Source organism: Anomalospiza imberbis, chromosome 13 (genome assembly GCF_031753505.1).
Source record: "Anomalospiza imberbis isolate Cuckoo-Finch-1a 21T00152 chromosome 13, ASM3175350v1, whole genome shotgun sequence".
In the NCBI taxonomy this organism is placed as follows: Eukaryota; Metazoa; Chordata; class Aves; order Passeriformes; family Viduidae; genus Anomalospiza; species Anomalospiza imberbis.
The window spans coordinates 301,468-322,402 of NC_089693.1; the positions used below are offsets into that span (position 1 = coordinate 301,468).

Genomic DNA, 20,935 nt, shown 5'->3' on the forward strand with positions numbered 1-20,935 from the left:
GCTTCCCTGCCACATCCCTGGACATGGAGGAGGCAAACCCCCACCTCACAGGCTGCCCTAATGAGAGCCTTTTCCTCCAGCCCCAGAGCAGCTGGGGGACAAGGAGGGGGTGCCAGTTCCCAGTTCCTTAGTGAGGGGCTCTGCCCAGGACCCCACTCTGGCCCTCTGCCCCTCAGAACCCCCTCTCCCCACACAGACCACACAGCTTACACTGGTTTACAAAGCACATTGGTTGAAGGGAACTGAACTCAGTGAAAAGATAAAACCAACCACGCGGCACATCTGAAAAAAATAAATTACTTTCAAAATACCATCATTTGCTGGGGCTGGGCTGGGTTTGCCTCCCCCGGATCCACTGCTGGCTGCAGTTCCAGACCCGGAGCTGTGGGCGCTGACTGCACCCTGAGCTTCTATGAAAATACTCTGTTCTGCATCCCAGGGCGTGACACGGGGAGCCCTGGGGTGAGTGGGAAATGCAAACCCACCTCCTCATGTGGGCAGGGGCTTCTGCCCGTCAGGGGAACCCCTGTGCAGAGAGGGGGGACCCAGGAGGTAGAATAATTAGTGATGCTCATCATCTTGCTCCACAGCAGCCCCTTCCATCCTTACTCATTCAGTGATCTGCTGGGTCATACCTCCCCTGCCTGCAGCTTCAAGTCACCAGGTGCAGGGTGCAAGCAGGGGCAGGGGGGCAGCAACAGAGCCAAGGCAGGTCCAGCAAAGTCTTCTGGACATCCCTGTGTTCCCCAAGCCCAGTGGACGCCATCTCTCCAGTTCTGGGAGGCCTGGCTGGGTGCTGCAGCCCCTCTTAACCCCACCAAGCCCCCACAGACCCACCAGCCTGGGCTACAACATGTTGTAGTAGGCCATCTCCTTCATGGCCTGCTCAGCCAGGGTGTGCTCGTCTGGGGGGTTGCCCACAGCCCTGTAGCCGTAAGAGTTCTCCTCCTCGAAGTCATCCATCTCCTGCTGGCCATCCAGCTCGGTGTGATCAGCCCCAGCCAGCTCCATCATGGCATCTAGGAGTCAGCACAGGGACACGCAGTGAAGGACCTGCGGGGAGGGCTGGGGCCAGCAGCTCCCCCCTCCCCGGGTTTGGAGCCCAAAACTCCCTGGGAGCCACAGCCCTGCTCGATCTGGGCCACTTCTGGGGGCAGCCCTTGGGCGAGAAGATGTGAACCTGCCGCAGCCAGCACGGCCCGGCCCAGCTCCCGGGGCCATGGGGCAGCCACGATGCCAGGCCAGGGACCCACCTTGGCTGTCCAGGCTGATGTCCATCACCCCATGCTTGACCTTCATGTGCCGGCTGAGGTTGCCCTTCAGGTTGAACTTGCTGGAGCAGTAGGGGCACTTGAAGGGCTTGCTGCCGGCGTGCAGGTGCATGTGCCCCAGCAGGTTGTACATGCGGTTGAAGGACTTCCCGCAGACCTGCCGGCAGCAAGCCCACGGTCAGCCCAGAGCTGGCCAAGGCTCTGCAGTGCAGACCTGGCCCCCAGGGTGCCCTGGGGCTCCCACCAAGAGTAATGGGGCTGCTGGCCTCCTGGAGTCCCTCCTGGCTCCTGCCAACAACAATGGGGCTCCCTCCCTCCTCCTGCCCTGGGTGAGGGGCTTGGGGATGCAGTGTTGGTGCTGCTGGGAGCTCCAGAGCATCCAGCACTGGTCAGAGAGAGGCACTGGTTGTCATTCAGCAGCAGCAATGCTCCCATCACAGTTTGGAGCAGATATTCCATGCCCAAGCGAGCAGGGGAAGCATCACAAAACTGCTTCCATGCCCAAGGGCTCAGCCTGGCCAGATTCCTGGGGGCACAGCACAGCAGGAGCCGTGCTCCACATCCCCATCTCCACCAGCCCCCAGCCCCACCGGTACCTTGCACTTGAACGGCTTCACCGGAGAGTGCACGATCATGTGGGTCTTGAGCGTCTGCTTCTGCACGAAGGTCTTGAAGCAAATGTGGCACTGGTAGGGCCGGACGCTGGTGTGGATCAGCATGTGCCGCTTCATGTTGGCCTGCAGGGTGAACTCCCGCCCGCACACCTCGCACTTGAACTCCTTCACGCCCTGCCGGGGGGGAGGTGTGGGCCGGGGGAGCGTGGGCAGACCCCCAGGCCCCGGGGACGCACGGGGGGGTGCCAAGAGTGGGGAAAGGGACCCCACCCCAAGGGATGAGCACAGCACGGGGTGTATCTGAGAGCCCAGCCTGGCCTGAGCCCAGCAACGTGCAGGGGCTGTGCTTGGGGGCTGGACAGGCTCTGTGAGTGCAGCTGAGTGCCAGCTCTGCTCTGGGGCTCAGCCCAATTGCTCCCCATTAACGAGCCCAAGGAAAAGGGCAAACACCCATACACAGCCTGCCCAGAGGGGCTGTGGCTGCTCCCGGACAGGGCCCCCCAGGTTACCCTGCAACAGGTCTGAAACTCCCTCCCTAAGGAAGGGAACCCCCAGAAGGGCAGGGGCTGGGTCCCAGGGACCCCCTCTCTGCATGTCAGTGATCCCAGCTAATGCCAGCCACAGGTGCTACTGCCCACCTGCACCACCCACCTCCTCCCAAGACTAGGGGCACTGGGACACTCCTCTCCACCAGCACCCACATCCAGAGCTGGCACATCTGCTCTGGGCACGATGAGGGCAGCACCCCAGAGGACCCTGAGCCCCTACCTTGTGCGTGAGCGAGTGCTGCTTGAGGTGGTGGATCTGGCTGAACTCCATCCCACACTCAGTGCAGACAAAGGGCCGGACGTTCTGGTGCTTCAGCATGTGGTTCTGCAGCTGGCTGCGGTAGTGGAAGGACTTGCTGCACTCCAGGCACTGGAAGAGCGTGGGGCCCTGGTGCGTGGCCAGGTGCCGCTTCAGCTGGGTGAGCGTGGAGAAGTCCAGCCCGCACTCCACGCACACATGGCAGCGCCCGCTCTCGTGCTTCACCTCGTGCGCCTTCAGCTCGCTGGGGTAGGCGAAGCCGCGGCCGCAGAAGCGGCAGCTGTAGGGCTTGATGTCGGTGTGCAGCAGCATGTGCCGCTTCAGGTGGCTGGTCTGGGTGAAGGCCTTGCTGCACACCCCGCACTTGTGGGGCCGCGTGCCCTGGTGGGTCAGCAGGTGGGTCTGCAGGTGGCTAGGCTGCTTGAACAGCTTGTTGCAGTGCGGGCAGGAGTGGGGCTTGATGCCATTGTGGCCCAGGATGTGGGTCACCAGGTTGTACTTGGAGGTGTAGGACTTCTCGCACATGCGGCACTGCCAGCGCTTCTGGCGGTCCCCTGCCTCCACCAGGTAGGAGTCATCGATCTGCACGTTGATGTCCAGCCGGTCCAGCTGCGCCTTCCTGCTGTGCTCGCTGGTGCCGCCGGCCGCCTCCAGCTCCCCCGGCTCCTGCCAGCCGCAGCCCTGCTCGCTCTTCACCTGCTCGGGGGATGCCGGCGCCGGGGCTTCCGCCTCACCAGGGGACGGGGCGCCCGCCTCGAAGGTGCCCACGGTTTGTGGGGCCCCCACAGTGCCGCCGGCCAGGTCGCCGCCCCTGCGCCGGCGCTCGGTGCCCTCCAGCTCCCGATGCCGGCGCAGGTGCCGCAGGCGTCGGGGCTTCCTGCTGAAGGTGCCCAGGTCGATCATCTTCACGGCACCGCTCTGCCCCGCCGGCTCCTGGCTGGGCTCTGGGGGCTGGGGTGTGTGGCCGTGTTGCCCCTCGCCCTCCTCGTCCCCAGGGACCGACACGCTGTATGGTGGCTCAGCCTCCACCTCTGCCTTCTCACTCTTGACCTTGGGCATCAGCCTCACAGGTGGCCTTTTCCTCCTCCGGGCATGCTTCTCCAGGGAGGAGTCTGCTTCCAGGGTGTCCTCGTCCTGCCCATCCCCAGGTGCCTGCTCCTCACCCTCGGGCTCCCCGGGCTCCATGGTGGCATTGTCCAGCTGCTCCCCGGCCAGCCCCGGGAAGAAGCCAGTAGGGGTGACGGTGGCCCCGAGCAGCTCATTATCGGACACCAGGCCTAGGACGGCAGCCTGTGCTAGGGACAGCACCACCACGGCGTCCGTCTGCGTCCCGCACTCGCTGAACCGATCCATCTCTGGCCGCTGGCCTATGCTGTCATGGCTGAGGGGGAAGAGACATGGCCCTGAGCCCCTGGCACCCCACCACAGACACCGCCGCAGGGATTCAGCCCAGCCGTCACCTCCTTCCTCAGCTAACCCCAGACTGACACGGGTGAGGCCAGCGTGGGTCCCCAGCACAGCACCGTACAGCCCAGGATGTGGGGACACAGTGGCCCCAGGGGTTCCCACTGTAGGGCTGGGGCAAGGAGGGAAGCTGGGATGCGTGCCCACCATCAGCCTCTCTGGATGGGCTATTAGCACCTGGGCTGGGGTTTGGCTGCTCGCATGCCCTCAGGCTCCTAGAGTGATTCCAGGGAACAAGTGCCCGCACAGCCTGTGACCTGGTCCCAGCTGAGTGTGGCTCTGAGCTCCGGCGGGAGCAGCAACAGCACAGGGCACAGGGAGCAGGAGCGGGCCCAGACCCACCGGGACACAGCCTGCCTGGCAGTGGCCCTGGGCACGGGCAGGGCTGTGCTGCTCAGCCCTGGGGGCTGGCACACTCATCCTGGGGCTGCAGCACCATCACGGCACCCTCCCCCAGCGGGGACAGCCAGGATGCGCCTGGGAGCTGCTGCTTCCTCCTCCCGAAGAAGTGTTCTCCTAAATACAATTATTCCTGCAGCTACAACAAAGAAATCTTGCGGGGGAGGTAAAACAGGGATAAATTCTGAGCCAGATTCTGTCACAGTCCCAGGAGAACCCCAGAGCATGAGGAGATTGTGGGATGAACCTCCCCTTTGGAGAAGGGAAACCCCACAATGCCTGGGCACCATCCCTGCAGCCAGCTCGGCTGGAGGGACACTGAGCACGGCCGGGGACATCGGCCTCTCTGTGCTGCAGGCGGCTGCCTGCTCCTGCCGGCCCCAGAAGTGTCCCCTCATGCCTCTGCCCTGCGCACCCTAACACCGGCCACAGCACAGGGCACGGGATGGGGCAGGGGGTGGGATGACGGGGAAGGTCAAAACCAGTGTGAGAAAAGACAGGGAAGGGGAGCAACTCCAGCCGCAGGGGCTTGGCTGCCCGCAGACATCTGGGGGGTACCGGGTCCCTCCTCAGTTCCCTCCCACCTGCTGGGCCACCACGGGGCTGGCACTGGCCACAGCACTGGTGGCTCTTGGGTCAGGGTCAGAGAGAGCCGGTGAGGGGACCCTGCCCAGGCTTGAGCTGCCAGGGGAAAGGTCTCAGCCAAGCACCCCGTGTGCCCGGGCAGCCCTTGGCCTGCCCGAGCGCCCCGGAGAGCCAGCGGGCAGGGAGCAGGGCCGGGGGGGACGGAGCGGAGGGGAGGGGCGGCGGCAGGGAGGAGATGGAGAGGAAGAGGATGGGGGTGGGAGGAGGAGGAGAAGGAAGGGGATGAGGGGAGGACTAGTGCGGAGGCAGCGAAACAAAGCAAGGAGTGGGGGAGGGCGGTGGCGGGAAGAGGAGGAGGGCTGGAGGAAGAAGAGGATCAGTCAGGGAGGCGGCAGCTGGCGTGCACGAACAGCCCCGGGGCCGTACCCCGCCAGCTGGGACCCCCTCCCCGTGGGGCCCCTGAGCTGCCCCTTGCAGGCAGAGGAGAAGGGACACGGGAGAGGGGGCCCAGCTGCTCTCCCCACGAGCCCAGCATGGCAGAGGGGTCAGTGCCCCCCAGCATGGTGCTGGGTCTCTGCCCCCCAAAACAAGCCCCACGAGACAAGAACAACGCACCCACACGTTCCCCAGACCAGTACCAGAGAATCTTACAACCACCCCAAACCAGAAGCTTTTAGGGGAAAGTAAATGTGGATTCCTGCTCTGGGCACTGGGAAAGGGGACGAGCTCCCCTCCTGAGCAGGAAAGCCGAAGCCTTGTGCTGCACAAACCTCTCTGGACTTGTCTCCATCGCGCACACGAGCCGCGGCACACGGTGTCGGAGGTTTGCCGTCCGAGGCCCGGGAGCCGCAGCTGCACAAACAGCACACGGGGAAGCAGGAGCAGGGCACACGCAGCTGTTTCACTTCCCGCTCTCACTTCCCTGTTCGCGCCCCGGGACTTGCCAAGGCAGCTGGAACCACCGTTTCCCAATACACTGGCCAGCGAGGTGGGGTCACGTATTTCAGCTCCCCCAGGAAGCTCCCAGCTGCCAGCCCGTCTGTGCTCCGCGGCAGCCGCTGCCAGCCTCGCCCGAGCAGCCCGAGCGCAGCCCCGGCCGCTGCTCGCAGCAGGACGGTGCCCGGGGCTGGGGCAGCCCCGGGCGCTGCACACACCCCTGTCCCCGGCAGGGACACGAGCACCTCCGGCTCCTCCTCCTGCCCAGCCCGGACCTCCGGACCTGTGGCTGCACCCGCAGGCTTTCACCCCCACCACGCCCAGGGCCCCCTCCAGTGCTGCTGCTGGGATCCAAACCCTCCTCCAGCCTTAATAACCTGTAGTTTTCAAGGCCAGCCCTTTGGGCTCGGGTCCCTCGGGCTCACTTCCCGATGCAGACCCTCGCCTGCCCACCCCGGGCCCAGCTGGGGGGTCACACAGACGCGCTGGCAATGTCCCCTCCGCCAGTGGCACGTGCCGAGCGCCCAGTCCTCTCCTCCACCTCCTGCCGGCCAGCACCGCAGGGCGGATGCACCCGGGGCCAGCAGATCAGGGCTGCTGTCCCTGATCCTTTGGAGTTGTGAAATTTGGGGTTCTTTCTTCATTTCTCCTCCCACTCCAAGGTTTAGTTTTGGTGCAATCTTTCCTTCCGTCTTTCCCAACACATCTGGGAAGATCCAGGCTCTGCCCTGGCACATCCTGCAGACTCTGCCCTCCCTTGCCCTGGCTGCCCCCCTGAGAGCCTCCACTAGCTCCTCACTCACCACCTGTCACTTACAGTAGGCTTTTTTCATGGCTTTCACTTCTTTGTGCTATTTTACTTCTATTTTCCTCTCTTGCTCCATGATTAGCTCCCCAAATACTCACTTCTCTCTGGGTCCCTCTGGCAGCAGCATCTGCACAGCAGGTTCTCCACTCCCAGCACATTCCTTGCTGGATTCCCAATTTTCCAGCCACCAGGCTAAGCACCATGTCTGTGGACACGTTTCCCTTCCCTTTGTTGTTTCACCTCCCTGGGTTTCACCCACCTGCGCAATCCTTGTGCCACCCCACCCGGCCCCTTGGCCAGCACTCAGGAGATAAGAGCCTGGTAAATCCTCAGTTGAGAAGCATGGAAACATTACATCTGGTCCACAGAAGCCTCACCTGTGCACCCACAGGTATGCCTGTAACACCTGAGACCCAGAAGGTCTGAGCTAAAGGAGCACCCACACCCTCAGAGCCATCCAAGGCCCCAGGAGCAGCTCAGGGGGGCACGGCCCCTGCTGCCCCATTAGTGACCAACGACCCTTGCTTGCCACCTGGCTCCACTCCCAGCTCCCCTCACCAGCCCAGAGGCAGCAGCATTCACCAACTCTCACCCAACCATTCCTGCAGGGAAGGGAGGCCCAGGTACCCAAAATCCAGAGGGTTTGGGGGATTGACTGACTTCTCGGCTGTCCCAAGGAGCAGCAGCCCCCAGCAGGCGTGCAGGAGCCCACCCTGCTGCCACTGGTCTGTCTCACCTCAGCACCGGAGCAGGTGCCAGAGCCCAGCTGGCACCAGCAGCAGTTTAAGTCACCTGACCCCCTGCACAGGTTCCCAGGCCGCCTGACAAGCCTGGTGCCAGGGGAAAGAGGACATTTAGGACTTCCTCCTGGCTATCCCCTTTGCACGACCCCCGTTACAGGGCTCTCTGTGGCACCCTTCTGCAGACCCTCTGCTCCCAGTGCCTGGGGGTCCTGGGAGGTTCCCTGGGGACAGATGTGGTGGTGCAGACCTTGGGGGGAAAGCTCCCAAGGCACAGGATTGAGCCCCAGGACAAAGTGAGACCCTGGGCATTCGGGGTTCTCACTGGGGAAGGGGGTAGTAAAACTGTTCAAGACTTTTTACCAGAAAATGGCTGATAATGGATCTGATATTTGTGAGAAAACCTTTGATTTTATTTTCCTTTCTTTCTCAAAAGCAGTCTTCATTTAAATTTAATAAAGGGGAAAACAGGCTTTCATCTTGCCTGCAGATTTCACATAAAGCTGCTCAAACCCCCACAATTCCAAACAGAAAAATGTTGTTTTCCTGAAAATCACAACTAAAATTATTCTTAAACCTGACCCAGCATGTCTGTCCTGCACCAGCCCAAGGATTTGGGGGTCACCTTGGCTGCACTGCCTGGCCCTGGCTCTGTGTTGGTGGTGTGTGCCAGGGGCTGACCCACAGAGTGGCTCCACACACCGTGGCAGAACAGAAACTGGCGCTTCTTGCCCCAGAACTCACCCTGATACAGAGGAACTGCTGTAAAAACAAGCCAAAGCTCTGAGAAACAGGCAGGAGCCACAGAAAACAAACACCTGTCTAAATTCAGTCCGTGTCTCCCCACCAGATACTGTCAAACTACATTTTTAAAGGAAAACTTTTGTTTTAAGGAAAACTTCTCCAGAAAAAAGAAACCTCCACTGTCAGTGGATCAGAGAGCCACAATCTCCAGCCAGTGACAGACGTGACATCACTGTCACTGAAGTGCTTCTGGGGGCAGGAAGAGCAGTCTTTGGGGGCTTTGGCTTCACAAAACAAAGGGCACAACCTGGGGTTTGCAGAGGGATGTTGATAATGATTTTAGTAAGAACAGGTGGAAAACCAAGTTGGGGAAAGTGAGGCCCTGGGAGAGACAAGGGCTCGTGGAGGAGAGGAGTTATCAGAGCACATCACACCCTCCCCAGCCTCTTCAGGGGTACTTCCTCTGAAAACATTCCACGGAACGGGGGTATTCTCACTCTGATCACCGTGTCCATCAATCACAGGTAAATATTTACCCCTTGGAAAATGTATGGTCATTGGCAAACTCTGACTGGGAGGGAAAAGGGAATGGTTTCAAATAACCAGGGGTTACCAGTGCTGCAGAGCAGAAGTGTGATGAGCACAGAGCTGCCTGGTTCCTCCATTATCTGCCCAGGGATCTGGCATCCAGCACTGGCACCAGGGTCAGGCTAAGGACAGCAGCAGGTGCTGCGGCTGCTCACTGCAGAGGGACAGAGCTGCCATCCCAAATGCTCTTCCCAGCACACAGGCACCTGTGCTGAGCTCTGACATGCCACTCCTGCTTCCCGTTCTGCTGGAAATCCCCTTTTTCCTCCTTCTAACACTGAGGCTTTATCCCCCTGCTCCTCCATCCCTCCAGCCTCCATCTCTCTTCTCCTCTGTCCCTCCAACCCTCCATCCCTCACTTCTCCATCCCTCGCTCCCCACCCCCCCGTATCCTGTGCTCCTCCATCCCTCCAGTTGCTCCCTCATTCTTCCCGTTTCCCTGGCAACGCCCATCTCGAGCCGAGATCTGTCCCCTCTCTCCCTCTTATCTCTCTCCTCTCTCTTTCATCTTTCTCCTAATCTGCCTCTCCATTCTGAACCTCTGTCCTTTGCTTCCTTTCTCTCTCTCTCCCATTTCATCTCCTCCAATGCCTTCTCCATCTCAGGGTTACAATTGTTTGAATCTCAGTTTAACGAAACGATCTGTTTAATTAACCACTGGGCCCTGGCCCCGCTCCCGCCTCCCGCAGCCCACACGCCTGGCACGGGACCCCTGCCACACCCCAAAGTGCCTCTGGGCCGAGGACAGCGGGGTGACAATGCCCTGCCAGCCCTTCTCCAGCACCTGACAGCCTCTTGTCCCGTCTGGACTTTTCCCAGAGAAGACTGGACCAGGTGATCCCTGAGGTCCCTCCAAATCCATGGAATCCCATAACACAGCCCGCAGAGAAGTCAGCAGCTCCCGTGCCATAGATCACCCTCAAATCCTGTGTTACAGCAAAACAAAGGGAGACAACATTTCATGTGGAAAAGGTGTTTCCTGAGAACCAGAGTCCTGACTGCATCCATTTGGGCATGGGGGTAAGGGAAAGGTGGGAGGAAGACAGGCTGCTCCAGGCTCTGGGAGCCTGGCTCTGACTCGGGGTCGCTTCCACGGGACTCCTGTGTTGTGGCACAGCCAGGAGCTCAGCGGAGCAGGCCCGTGGCCACCTGCACCGTCCCTGCTCTGGGGAGGTCTCTTTAGGGATCTTTGGATGGGCTGATCCAGAGCAAATGCTGGAGCCAGCATTCTGCTCTAGCCAGGGCCTGGTCTGTGAGCAGCCAAAGGTGCATCAAAACCACACCAAAACCTCAGCACAGCTGCATCAAAACTGCACCACAGCTGCATCAAAACTGCACCAAAACCTCAGCAAAGCTGCATCAAAACCGCACCAAAGCCACCAATGGTTCATGCCCAGAGTGGTGCCCAGGCAGGGAGCATTTTGGAAGGGGATTCTTCTTGGCCCCACCTGCCTTCCCAAGGAGCTCCTGTTGCTGTGCCACAGAGCTCAACATCTCGTCCCTGGCAGAGCAAACGGATCGTGCTTCAGGCCTGATCTTCCAGCCCTTCTGCCCTCACAGCCCCCCGGAGCATGGCGCCAGGGCAGCAGGGCAGTGGTGACAGCGAGCCGAGCTCTCGTGGCACCTGGAGCAGGGATGGGCCCAGCCTCATCTGCTGGGCGAGGGGTTCCCTCAGAGCCACCGGGTCCCCGTGGCCTTGTGGGGGTGTGTGAGACCCTTCCTGTCACTCCTCTGGGGACGCGCCTGAGCCTGGCACCTTGTGTCCCTCCGGTCTGAGCGCAGCGACTGACCACGACCGAGGCACACCTGCACACCTGGCACATCCCACGTGTCCTCACGGGCTCCCTGCGTGAGCCCTCCGTTCCCCTTCGGAACAAACATGGCTCCTGCATTGCCACCCCCGTGCATGCAGGTATGTGCTGCAGCAGAGAGGTCCAGGACCTGCCTTTAGAGACTAAGGTCATGTCATCCCTAAAAATGCTGCTGCTCCTGAGCCCAGAGGCAGGAAGAGCCGTTAAATCAGGAAACTGGTGTGGGGTGAGCTGAGGGAGAGGGGCTGCTGCTGCCTGGACCCCCTCTGGCAGCACCCCCAGGCAGAGCCCAGCAAGGCAGCACCGAGCCCAGAGCCCCGGTGCTCCAGGGGTTTGCCAGGGGTTTGGGACCGGCAGTAAATGAGTTCTGCCAGGAGCAGGGAGGGCCCCCAGCCCTGCTGCTGTCCCAGCGTGGCTTCAAAGGCTCCACACAGAACCCTCGCTCTGCGCTGGAAAACAATTTTTGCTTTTAAATGAAATAAACAGGGAAAGAAAAGACTTTCAAGTTCCTCCTTGCTGTAACGGCTTCTCCCCGGCACAGTCCCTTTCCTCTCCGAAAATAGCCGAGCTATTCAAAAGAGATGCGAGAAGAAAAAAAGGAACTGAATAGAGGAAAAGGGAAAGAAAAAAATGGAGCCCCAAGGGGGTGGAGAAAAACAGAATGAAAAGACAGCAAAAGTAAAGAAAAGGGATGAAAAATAAAGGAGGGGGAAGAGAGAGACAGACAGAGGAGCTTTGAAAAGAAAGAATGCTGCCAGCCTGAATACAGGGAGCAGGAAAAAAGGGCCCTGAAAAGAAAGAGCCGGCTGGAATGACCTCTCATTCAGGGCTGTGCCAATCACCGCCGCGATGGAAATCCTTTCTTCTTCCCTGCATTCTCTCTCTTTCCAGCGGGGGCAGAGGGAAGAGGAAGAAAGGGAAGCTAATTCTCAGCATAGCAGAAAATAAATCTGCTCTTTGCGAAGACCCTGAAAGGCGCCGAGGCACTGACAAACCTGTTCCCAGCACTCACACACACAGATGGGGACAGAAAGGAAAAGGGACTCAGCAATGGGACTACCTTCACCACCTCACTGCTCCTCTGGAAAATGAAGGAGCCAACACCCCAAGCAAACAAACCTGTAGGAACAAGTGTGAATTCAGGCCAACCCCCAAAACCTTGCAGGGAAAGATGAGGGCTGGTTGTGGCAGAGGCAAACGCAGGGGCCTGATGCTGTGCTGGGTCCTGCAGGGAGCAGAGGGCAAAGGGTGGGGGCAGCCCCTTTTGCCCTGCAAGTCCCTGACCTGCCAGCACCCAGCCTTGCCTGGAAAGACCCAGCAGGGCTCTGCCCGGGTCTGTGAGTCCCAGCACTGTCCCGGTTCCTTCGGCATCTTCAGCAGTGGCAGGGGTTAACAGACCCTCGTGTGTGTGGATGGACCAAAGTGCCCAAACAGCCCAAAATGAACCAAGGTGCAGGGGGAGAGCAGTGCTGGGATCTGGGACAAACGGAGGTGACACCCAGAGGGAGGAAAACACTGGAGATGGAGCCCACCAGGACAGCAGCTCCTCTAGGACACAGGCAACAGGCACCCTGGTGTCCTGTAGAGACCCGTGTGATGCCATCTGACCCCAAAGCAGCCCGGGGCTGAGGGTGAGAGGAACGTCCTGAGCCTAAGTGGCACCACTCCTGCTGGACACAGCTCCTGCTTAGCACCCCCAGGCCTGGGGTTAATCATAAACTGCTGGGGCTTCGAGGCAAAGCCTTAAATGTGGCCAGAGGTCCAAGGAGACAACACACAGGCAGGAGTTCAGGAATCCTGGTGGGTGTGACCCAGCTGGCTGTAAAAGGGGAAAACCAACCCAAAACGGTACAAATGGGAGATGCCTGTCATCCCAAAGGGAACAGACTGCCTGGTGGGATGTGAAAGAGCTGCTCGGGTGCAAGGGAAGATCCCCACAGGGGGAAGGGTCTCACTCAAGGGTGTTACTTTCAAGAGCATTGTTGCCCTTACGCTTGGGAGCAATTTTAGTCCAGTTTTGATATTGCCATGAGTGGAGCCCATCCATTCTGCAGGATGGTGGCTCCTGGGCCTGGCTGTCCCTGTGTCCCCAGGCTGTGTCCTGTGCTGGACTGTGAGGACAGAGAAATGGAAACACAGGGCTGGTCCACATCCACTCGTGGCACCAGCGATGTCCAACCAGAGCTAAGGGCAGTGAGGAAGGCCAACAGCCCAGAGCACACATGACTGTGCTGACAGGCTCAGTGTCCCACAAGCACTGGGCAGCACCCCCTGAGCCCTGCCCCCCTGAGCCCTGCACCCCTGAGTCCTGCACCCCTGAGCCCTGCACCCCTGAGTCCTGCACCCCCTGAGCCCTGTCCCCCTGTGCCCTGCACCCCTGAGTCCTGCACCCCTGAGCCCTGCACCCCTGAGCCCTGCACCCCTGAGTCCTTCATCCCCTGAGCCCTGCACCCCTGAGCCCTGCACCCCCTGAGCCCTGCACCCCCTGAGCCCTGCACCCCCTGAGCCCTGCAGCTGGGCACACGTTACCCCTCACAGCCCACCCCCAGCCCCCAGGCCAACAGGGAACCTCAGCATGGCCCAGCACAGGCACAAACAGCTCCCCACTGCTCTCCTGCAGGGCTGGGGCTGCCCGCTGCCCAGGGGATGTTGTGTCCCCCGAGCCGGGCATTGCTGAGCTCTGCCACCATTCCCGTGTCTGCTGTCCCCGCTGCAGTGCTGGGTAATGAGTTAATCATCGCTGAGGGGTTCTAATTTGAGCGTGATAATTAATGCTCAACCAGGTAATCCTCCACGTATGTGCCTGCTGGAGGGCTGTGCTGGGGAAGGCGAGGGGCTGCAGGGCAGGGGGACACCTCATGCTGGGTCAGCTCGATTCAGAGCCTGCTCTGCCTTGGAGAAACCGCCCCCGTGTGCCACAGCCCCCAGGACATCCCTGAGCAGCACCAGCAGCTGTGGTGTACCTCAGTGATGGGGAAGGTCCCAGTGAGTGAGGCACAGCTGAACCTGCATGGGAGACACCGACCTGCAGCTCTGTGGCTCAGGAATCACCCCTGGCACAAGGAAGCGGCTGCGGAGCTCAGCCGACACAGCCCAGTCCCAAACACGGCGAGTGCCATTCCCACAGACCCGGGGTGAACGCAGGGGAGGGAACCAGAGCTTTCCACCATGGCAGGAAGAGGTATGGGCAGGAACTGGGGAGCACTGAGCCCCCTTCCACCCACACCAGGCTCTGGACCAGGCCACCTGAGAGTGTTCCACTCCCAGTTTTCCAACAACAAGGCTCTTTGACGTGTCACACCACTACAGGAACAAACCCAGCTGCACAGCTGCCAATACCACTTCTACTTTCAGATCCCTAAGGTGGGAAACATCTTGGATCCTTTCCTGCACAGCTGAGCAGGTCAGGGACGAGTGTTTGGGGGGCTGGGTTGGGCAGATGGATCAGGAGGCACCGGACAAAGGTCCCTGCTGGTGGCAGTTCATGAATTCCCAGCTCAGGACTGACCCAAACCAGGTGTGGAACACGTGTCCCCATATGGCCCAAAGCCAGCTGTGCCTGCTGCCCCCACAGCACCAGCCTGTCTGCATGGCCAATGCCTTTGAGATCCACAGCAGCAGAGGACTCGGCTGCTTCTCCTGGGGGAAGGCAGAGGCGTCTGCTCTGGGGATCCCACGCTGGCTGCACGCTGCTGCCAGGTCACAGGGCCAGGGTGAAACACAATTCCTGCTTATTGCACGTGTGCTTTTGTGTGTCATCATGCTGTGAAAGCTCCTGCAGTGCTCCTGACTCTGGGCAGAGGCCAGGATTTTATACAAAAATACACATATTTGTCTTTGGAAAAGGAGTTGAAAGAACGGGGTCTGGCACTGCTGTCCGGAGCGTGCACTGGTTGGACAGGTGACACGGACACACCCCGGGAGCTCGCTGGGAGCAATGCCCAGGGCCCCGCAGCTCGTGGCTGTCCTTGGAAACGGAGCCAATGCTGGATGAACCTGGCCTGGGAGCTGCTGGGGGCACGGGGGGATGGGTCACCTGCCTGGCATGAGTGCTCGGACAGGGAGATGCAGTGGGCAAATCCTGCTCGTGAGCGGGAGGCTGGGGATATTTGCACCATTTGCTCATCCTAATTAACATTTCCCAAGGTCTCAGTGTGGCTGGGCTGTCTCTGCCTTGGTTCTAGCAGCTCTGGCTCACCCTGGAATCTATACCACTTGCCCTCCCCGTTCTCATCCCAATCTACACAACTCCTGTACTTCGTGCCCTTCCTTCTCTCAGCCAGAAAGTCCCATAAACACACACAATACTCAGCTGTTGAAATAATTCCCTTCTCTGTGTCCCTTGATGATAATCACGAAGCCAAACCAAGCCACTGGAGCCCCAATCAATCTGGGCTAGCTCTCGGCAGGTGGTGGCCCAGCCAGGCCCTGCTGGGGCATGCACGGTGGCCAGGGCAGGCGGGATGGATGGGAAGGGACTCAGCAGAGACTCAGCGCTCACCTGGGGGAGACTCCTCCAGCTCTGCCTACGGCTCTGCCTCTGGGAAAGCACATTTTCCCCAGAGGGCACTCCTGGCCCAAGGTCAGAGCTCCTCTGAGGGGCATGAGCTCCCCGTGAGCTGGTGCCCCCTCAGCCATGGGCACATGTGAGCCAGGGCTGGAATCACAGAATCACGGAGTCACGGAATCACTAGGGCTGAAAAACCCCCTGAGATAGTGGAGTCCAACCGTTCCCCAGCACTGCCAAGGCCACCACTAAAACGTGTGCCCAGGTGCCACGTCCACACAGCATTTGAACACTTCTAGGGCTGGTGACTTTGTGTACAGCAAGCACGGAATGGCCACAGCAAGGACAAACGGATGGCTCTGGAGCAAAGCCGAGGGCAGAGCCAGGAGGGCAGATCAGTCTGTGCCCAGCAAGGGCAGATCTCAACCAGCTCAATAAACGAACAAAGAATTTACTGCCATGGAGCAGGGAGGTGTTCGGGTTGGGAGTTTAAGATGCCTACATTTTGGATGGCAGAGGGGTCAGGATTCAGAGTAGAAAGTCCTTTGTGAGGAAGGAGACCCCCACAGTCCCTGTGGATTGACTGGGAAGGGAAGCAGCTCCCTGGAACATCCATCCTAACCACAAAAACAATTCTTCCCAACAGCATCCACCAGTCAGCCTGGTCCTGGGCATCCCCGATCCACCCAGCCAGTCCAGGATGTCCCTGATCCGCCTGGTCGTGTGCAGCATCTCTTGGGGAGGTTGGGATGAGCAGGCCAGGCTGCCCTGAGGCTTCTGTGATCTCAAAGATCCTGTCAAACCAAAGTGATTCCATGGTTCCAAGGAGAAGTTCTCCCTTCAGAGCAGCCCATCATGGGTTGGACAAAGGGAAACCTCCCGCCTCTGTTCTCCAGCTTGCTCATGGATTCCAGTCCTGAGCCCAGAGGAACTGGCAGCTGCCCAGTGCCCAGTTTAACCCCCAAGCCAGGGGCTGGTGCTGCAAGACATGGGAAGGGCCCTGGGATGGTGGGTGTGGGAACAGACCAGAGGTGAGAGAAGGGGAAAGCAACCAGGAGCACACCAGGATTAAAACTTGAAAGCAAAAGAAAGGGAGAGACAGAGCTGGTTAAACCGGGATAACATGGTGAGAGACAGGGTGCCAGGAGAGAGGCAGAGAGGGGAGAATGGCCTGACACCTCAGAGAATGGGCATGAGACAATGCTGCTGCTGAGAAACAGGAAAGATAAATTTAGAGGCAGTGGTGAGCACTCTTCCTCTGGAAGCTCTGCCTGTCCTTCCTCCCTCTCTTCTTGTCCAGGTCACCCCTGGCATGGGCAGGACTCGGGCTCCAGCCTGGCGTGGCTCTGATGGCCGGGGGCCAGTCCCAGCTGTGCCAGGGAGAGACCCGGGCCCTGCTGCGGGGCTGAGGGGACAGCGAGGGCTCCGTGCAGAGCACCAGCAGCCCCTCACCGTCCCATCCCGGCGCCGCCAGTGGCTCCCACCCGCAGTCCCCAGGAAATTCCTGTTCCGCAGCTCCAAGCACAGCACGTCGGGGTGTGCACTGCCCAGGCACGAAGGCAGGTCCCCACGGACGAGAAGTGGAAGTGAAACAATGAGCATGGCTGTGTGCTGCTTCCTCCTCCCTGCCTGCTCTTCCTCCTCCCTGCCCGCTCTTCCCGAGCAGACGCGCTGCCCAGCACGGCCCAGCTGGGTTTGCTCTCTGCCAAACCCTGCCTGTGCCAGTGTGTGCAGAGGAGACGGCTGCAGGAAGACCTTAGGGCTCCTTCCAGTGCCTAAAGCGTCTCCAAGAGAGCTGGAGAGGGACTTTGGACAAGGACCTGGAGTGCCAGCAAGAATGGCATCAGACTGACAGAGGGCAGGGAATTGTCACAGGTTGCCCAGGGAAGCTGTGGCTGCCCCATTCCTGGTCCAGTTGGATGGGGCTTGGAGCAACCTGGTGTTGAATCTCCAGGGCCACAAGACGTACCCTGTCCTACCAGACCTCCTGCCTCTCCAGCCATGGTGCTCCCCAGCACCCCATTATCCTTGGGTTATCCCTGGAGCCAATCTGGAGAAGATTCACCTAACTTTCTCCAAGTTTGTCTTTGCTCTGCACAGCAGAGCACCCAGACACCAGTCACTTTTCCTTTAACTAAAATCTGTGACACTTTGCAGTGAATTTCGTCCAAACACTCTGAGGACCAGGAGGTGACAGCACAGGGACACTGCAGAGCTGCCCACAGGTGCTGACATACTGTTCCTGTTAATTTTCACTAGAAATACTAGAAATACTCAACTATAACTCAAACAGCTGCAAGGAAAGGCCAGGAAAAGACAAAAACGTATTTCTCCCTTTAACTTAAAGTTTGGGAAAGAAAGTTTATCATCACTTGTTCCCTCTGGGGGGAGATCCCTATTCCTCAGCTGAAGCTGCAGCCAGGCAAGCAGAGCAGCCCCCGTTTCCCAATACAGACCCCAAATACACAAACACAGACATTCCTCCACGGCTCGGCAGGAGCACCTCCTTCCCGACCGACATGCCACATTTCACTGTGCTTTGGGGAGAAACTGGGATTGAGGGAAAGCCACGCTGGGCACGGGCTGTGCCAGGTCTTCTCCCACACCAACCCCACTTCAACCCGCAGCCACCTGCCAGGGTGAGGGAAGAGGAGGAGGAGGGTGTGCACGGGGCTGAGGAGAAAATGTGGGAGAGAGGAACAAAGGGAGACCACTTGTCACTGATCATGGTCTCTGTCGCCAAGGCCAAGCCCTTTGGGAAGGGCTCAGCAGGGACTGTGACTCATCCTGAGGACTCTAGCCACAGGCAGCACGAAGGATGGGACGGGGCACTGCTGGCACATCACATCCCGGCCCTCCTGCAGCGTTCTTCCAGCCCCACCGTGCCACCTCCATGGCACATGTGCCCTGAACAGATATTTGGGGCATTTCAGGAGCTGCCACCTGAGCCAGAGACATGATGGGGCTTGGGAAACCAAACCTGGGAGCGGGTGGCAGAGGGCAACAACCCCAGCAGGAAGCCCCCTTGACACAAGGCTAGCCCTCATCCCCGCACTGGCTCTGGCCTGGCAGCCCCCAGGGACATTCCCAGAGACTGGGCCGAGCTGGAGCTGACTTCTCCACCAGGAATAACTGTAAAATACAGGAGTGCCGCCAGCCTCTCTCTCACGGGTTGTGACGCTGGCGTGTTCCTGGTAGTACAAACCCACTGCTTTGTAGATTCCTCAGTATTCCCAGCTGGAGAGCAAAGCCTGACAGTGCCTGTGCTCCTCCCTCTCCACACCGCGATTCCCAAACTAGTTGATAAATTAAAATGGCCCAATAAAACCACTCTCCTGGGGATTAAACCAAGCCCAAAATGCCAACGTGATGAGCCGTGAGCCGCACCACCAGAGATGCTCCACTCCCACTGCTGCAGGGACCCACGTCTGACCCTGCGAGTCACCCCAGGTTTGCTGGGAATGTGTCCTGGGGTGCAGCAGAGCTTCAGCTCCTGTTTCCCGTTTTGGAGGGACACAGTGTGACCCATAAAGAGGGCACCGATGCAAAGCTGCCTGCAGGAGAGGAGCTGGGCCTAGGTGAGGGGGATGTGCCTGCTCCATGGCAGCTTCTGCAGTGAGGATATGGTCCCCCAGGCTGGCAGCAGGGCACGCTCACAGCCCGGGCAGCGCTGCCCCAGCTGCTGCTCCCCACGGCCAGCCAGGGACCTTGGGAGAACGCTGAGGCTGTTGCCTCCCAGTGACCTGGGGTCCCCTGAGAGCCAAGCCTCTAGTCTGCCTCCAAGCCAGGATGAATTTGTTTAATCCTGTGGCCAGCCTGAACAGCCACAGGACCCAGCTGCGCAGTGTGGGAACCACTTGGACCCGCAGCTCAGTGGGGCCAGTTCAAACCTGGGCTACAGAAGTGACCAAGGCAAGCCTGGGAGCATGGTGTGGGGAACAGAGCGTGGCATGGGACACAGGACCGTGGTGTGGGGCACAGGAGTGGGCTGTGGGATGTGGGGGGCTGATGGAGCTGCAGGCTTTGGACCTGGGGTGGGGTCAGGCTCCAGTCCCGTGCGGGTCAGGCTCTGGGCTGCCCCTATTCCCCTGGCCACCCTTCTCTTCCTACACAGCTGCTCACAAGAAAAATCCTAACGCCTGACTAATTAATTAATTAGAACTAATTTATCCATTACACCCTGTTATGACCAGAGCTGTGGAGGAGGGCTTTCACACGGTTCCCCTCGGTCCCTCGCTTGGGTGCAGAACTCAAAGGCCCCCCCAGCCCTCACGGAGCACCCACACCGGGACATGCCGGGGTGTTCCGGGAATGAAGGTGAAGCGGGACCAGCCCACAGAGTCACCCCCGCTGCATTTCGCTGCCCGGAGCACTGTGCCGCCGCGGGGGACCCCACCCGGGACCCCTCCCGCTGGCCGCCCGCAAACACCAGGAAACTCCCGAAACTTCGGGCGCGGCGCCCGGGGAGCGGAGCCTCGGCGCGGCCCGACCCCCGGGCCCCGAGCATCCCTCCCTGCGCTGCGCCCCCCGCCCGCAACAGGTCACGGCCCCCGCCCCGCAACTTTCCCGGCCGGGAAAGTTTGCGCGCGGCCGCGGGGAAAGTTCTCGGGGGGTTCGTGGGGAGGGGCGGCCCCGGGCACCGAGCCGGGACCCCGCGTCCGCCCCGCTCCTCCCGGTCCCTCCCGCCGCCATCGCTCCCGCCTCGCTCGCGCGGGGCAGGAAGGCGGCGACATCGCGGTGTCCCCGCTGTTGTACCCCCCGTGGGAAGCGGGGGTGGGCGGCTGGGCTTTAGGGGCACGGGGGGGCCCGGTGAGGACTCACCGGCGGCTCCACGGGGCGGCGGCGGCGGCTCCGGGCCCGGCGCTGGGTGCGCAGGAAGGAAGAAGGAGGGAACGAGGCAGGGCTGACGTGAAGGGATGCAAAGCAGCTCCTCCTAACTCGCCCGCCCTTCATCTTCCTCCCCCTCCTCAACTTGCCCGACCACCGCGAACCGCCCCCTCCCCGCTTCAGCAGCACCTTCCACCGGAGCCGGGGCCGCGCTCGGTACCAGTTTGGGGGGGTCAAAGGTGGGGGGACTGGGGGTGGGAGTGGTCCCTATGCCCACGCTGTCCCTGCGTTATGTCCCCTCCAGCAGCACAGGGGTCATTTTCTACCTCAGCCTTCATTCTGGGGGCTGTGACCGCACGGAGTGATGCCGAGGAGGGGGTGACCTTCTCGAGAGACCCATGTCCAGCTGGGCATCGCTCTCCTCCGCCACGGGGGTGGGAAAGGTCATGTGCACCCCAAAAAGCTAGTAGGGATTGATGGCAAGGACTCCTCTCTCCCCAAAAATGGGATGAGAGGAATTAGGGATGTTACAGGAATTGGAGGGGTCGGGGGGCGATGGTGTTCACCCGACACAAAGAGGCGGAGGGAAAGGCCACGGTAGGGCGGGAGGAGGTGGCCAGAGGAGGGGGCGAGATGGGATGTGGTATGGGAAAGGGAGCCGGTCATCCCGAAGTTGGTGGGAAAGGGGGTGCCCTTGGCTCCCCAGGAAGGCAGAGGGAGAGGCTGAGCGACGTGGCCGTGGGGATGTGGAGGCAGGAGGCCGCTGCTCCCCAAAGGGAGGGACGGGGGTGAGATGCGACTTCGGAGGGAGAGTGGGAGGCAACAGCCAAGGAT

At 60.3% G+C, this 20,935-nt stretch overlaps 1 protein-coding gene across 2 annotated transcripts; it reads right to left on the minus strand.

Annotated features, from left to right (window-relative positions):
• Positions 1–215: 215 nt before the first annotated feature.
• ZNF710 (zinc finger protein 710) lies at positions 216–20,227 on the minus strand. 2 transcript variants are annotated; one of them, XM_068203442.1, is made up of 5 exons: positions 20,096–20,227; positions 2,654–4,073; positions 1,868–2,050; positions 1,254–1,428; positions 216–1,019 (listed from the first exon to the last, which is right to left on the minus strand). In XM_068203442.1, exons 2-5 carry the CDS (start codon positions 4,043–4,045, stop codon positions 847–849), a joined length of 1,923 nt encoding a protein of 640 aa, XP_068059543.1. In that variant the 5' UTR covers positions 4,046–4,073; positions 20,096–20,227; the 3' UTR covers positions 216–846. The 2 variants fall into 2 exon arrangements, with proteins under 2 accessions (XP_068059543.1, XP_068059542.1); XM_068203441.1 differs by having other exon boundaries at positions 1,868–2,059.
• Positions 20,228–20,935: the final 708 nt, after the last annotated feature.

Bases quoted from the DNA above. Each gene is read 5' to 3' on its own strand.
- ZNF710 (XM_068203441.1), bottom strand. From the start codon at position 4,045: ATGGATCGGTTCAGCGAGTGCGGGACGCAGACGGACGCCGTGGTGGTG. The intron at 2,060-2,653 runs GTAGGGGCTCAG...CCCCCCCGGCAG, and splicing joins AGCACTCGCTCACGCACAAG to GGCGTGAAGGAGTTCAAGTG. The intron at 1,020-1,253 runs GTGGGTCCCTGG...GCTGACTCCTAG, and splicing joins CATCAGCCTGGACAGCCAAG to ATGCCATGATGGAGCTGGCT.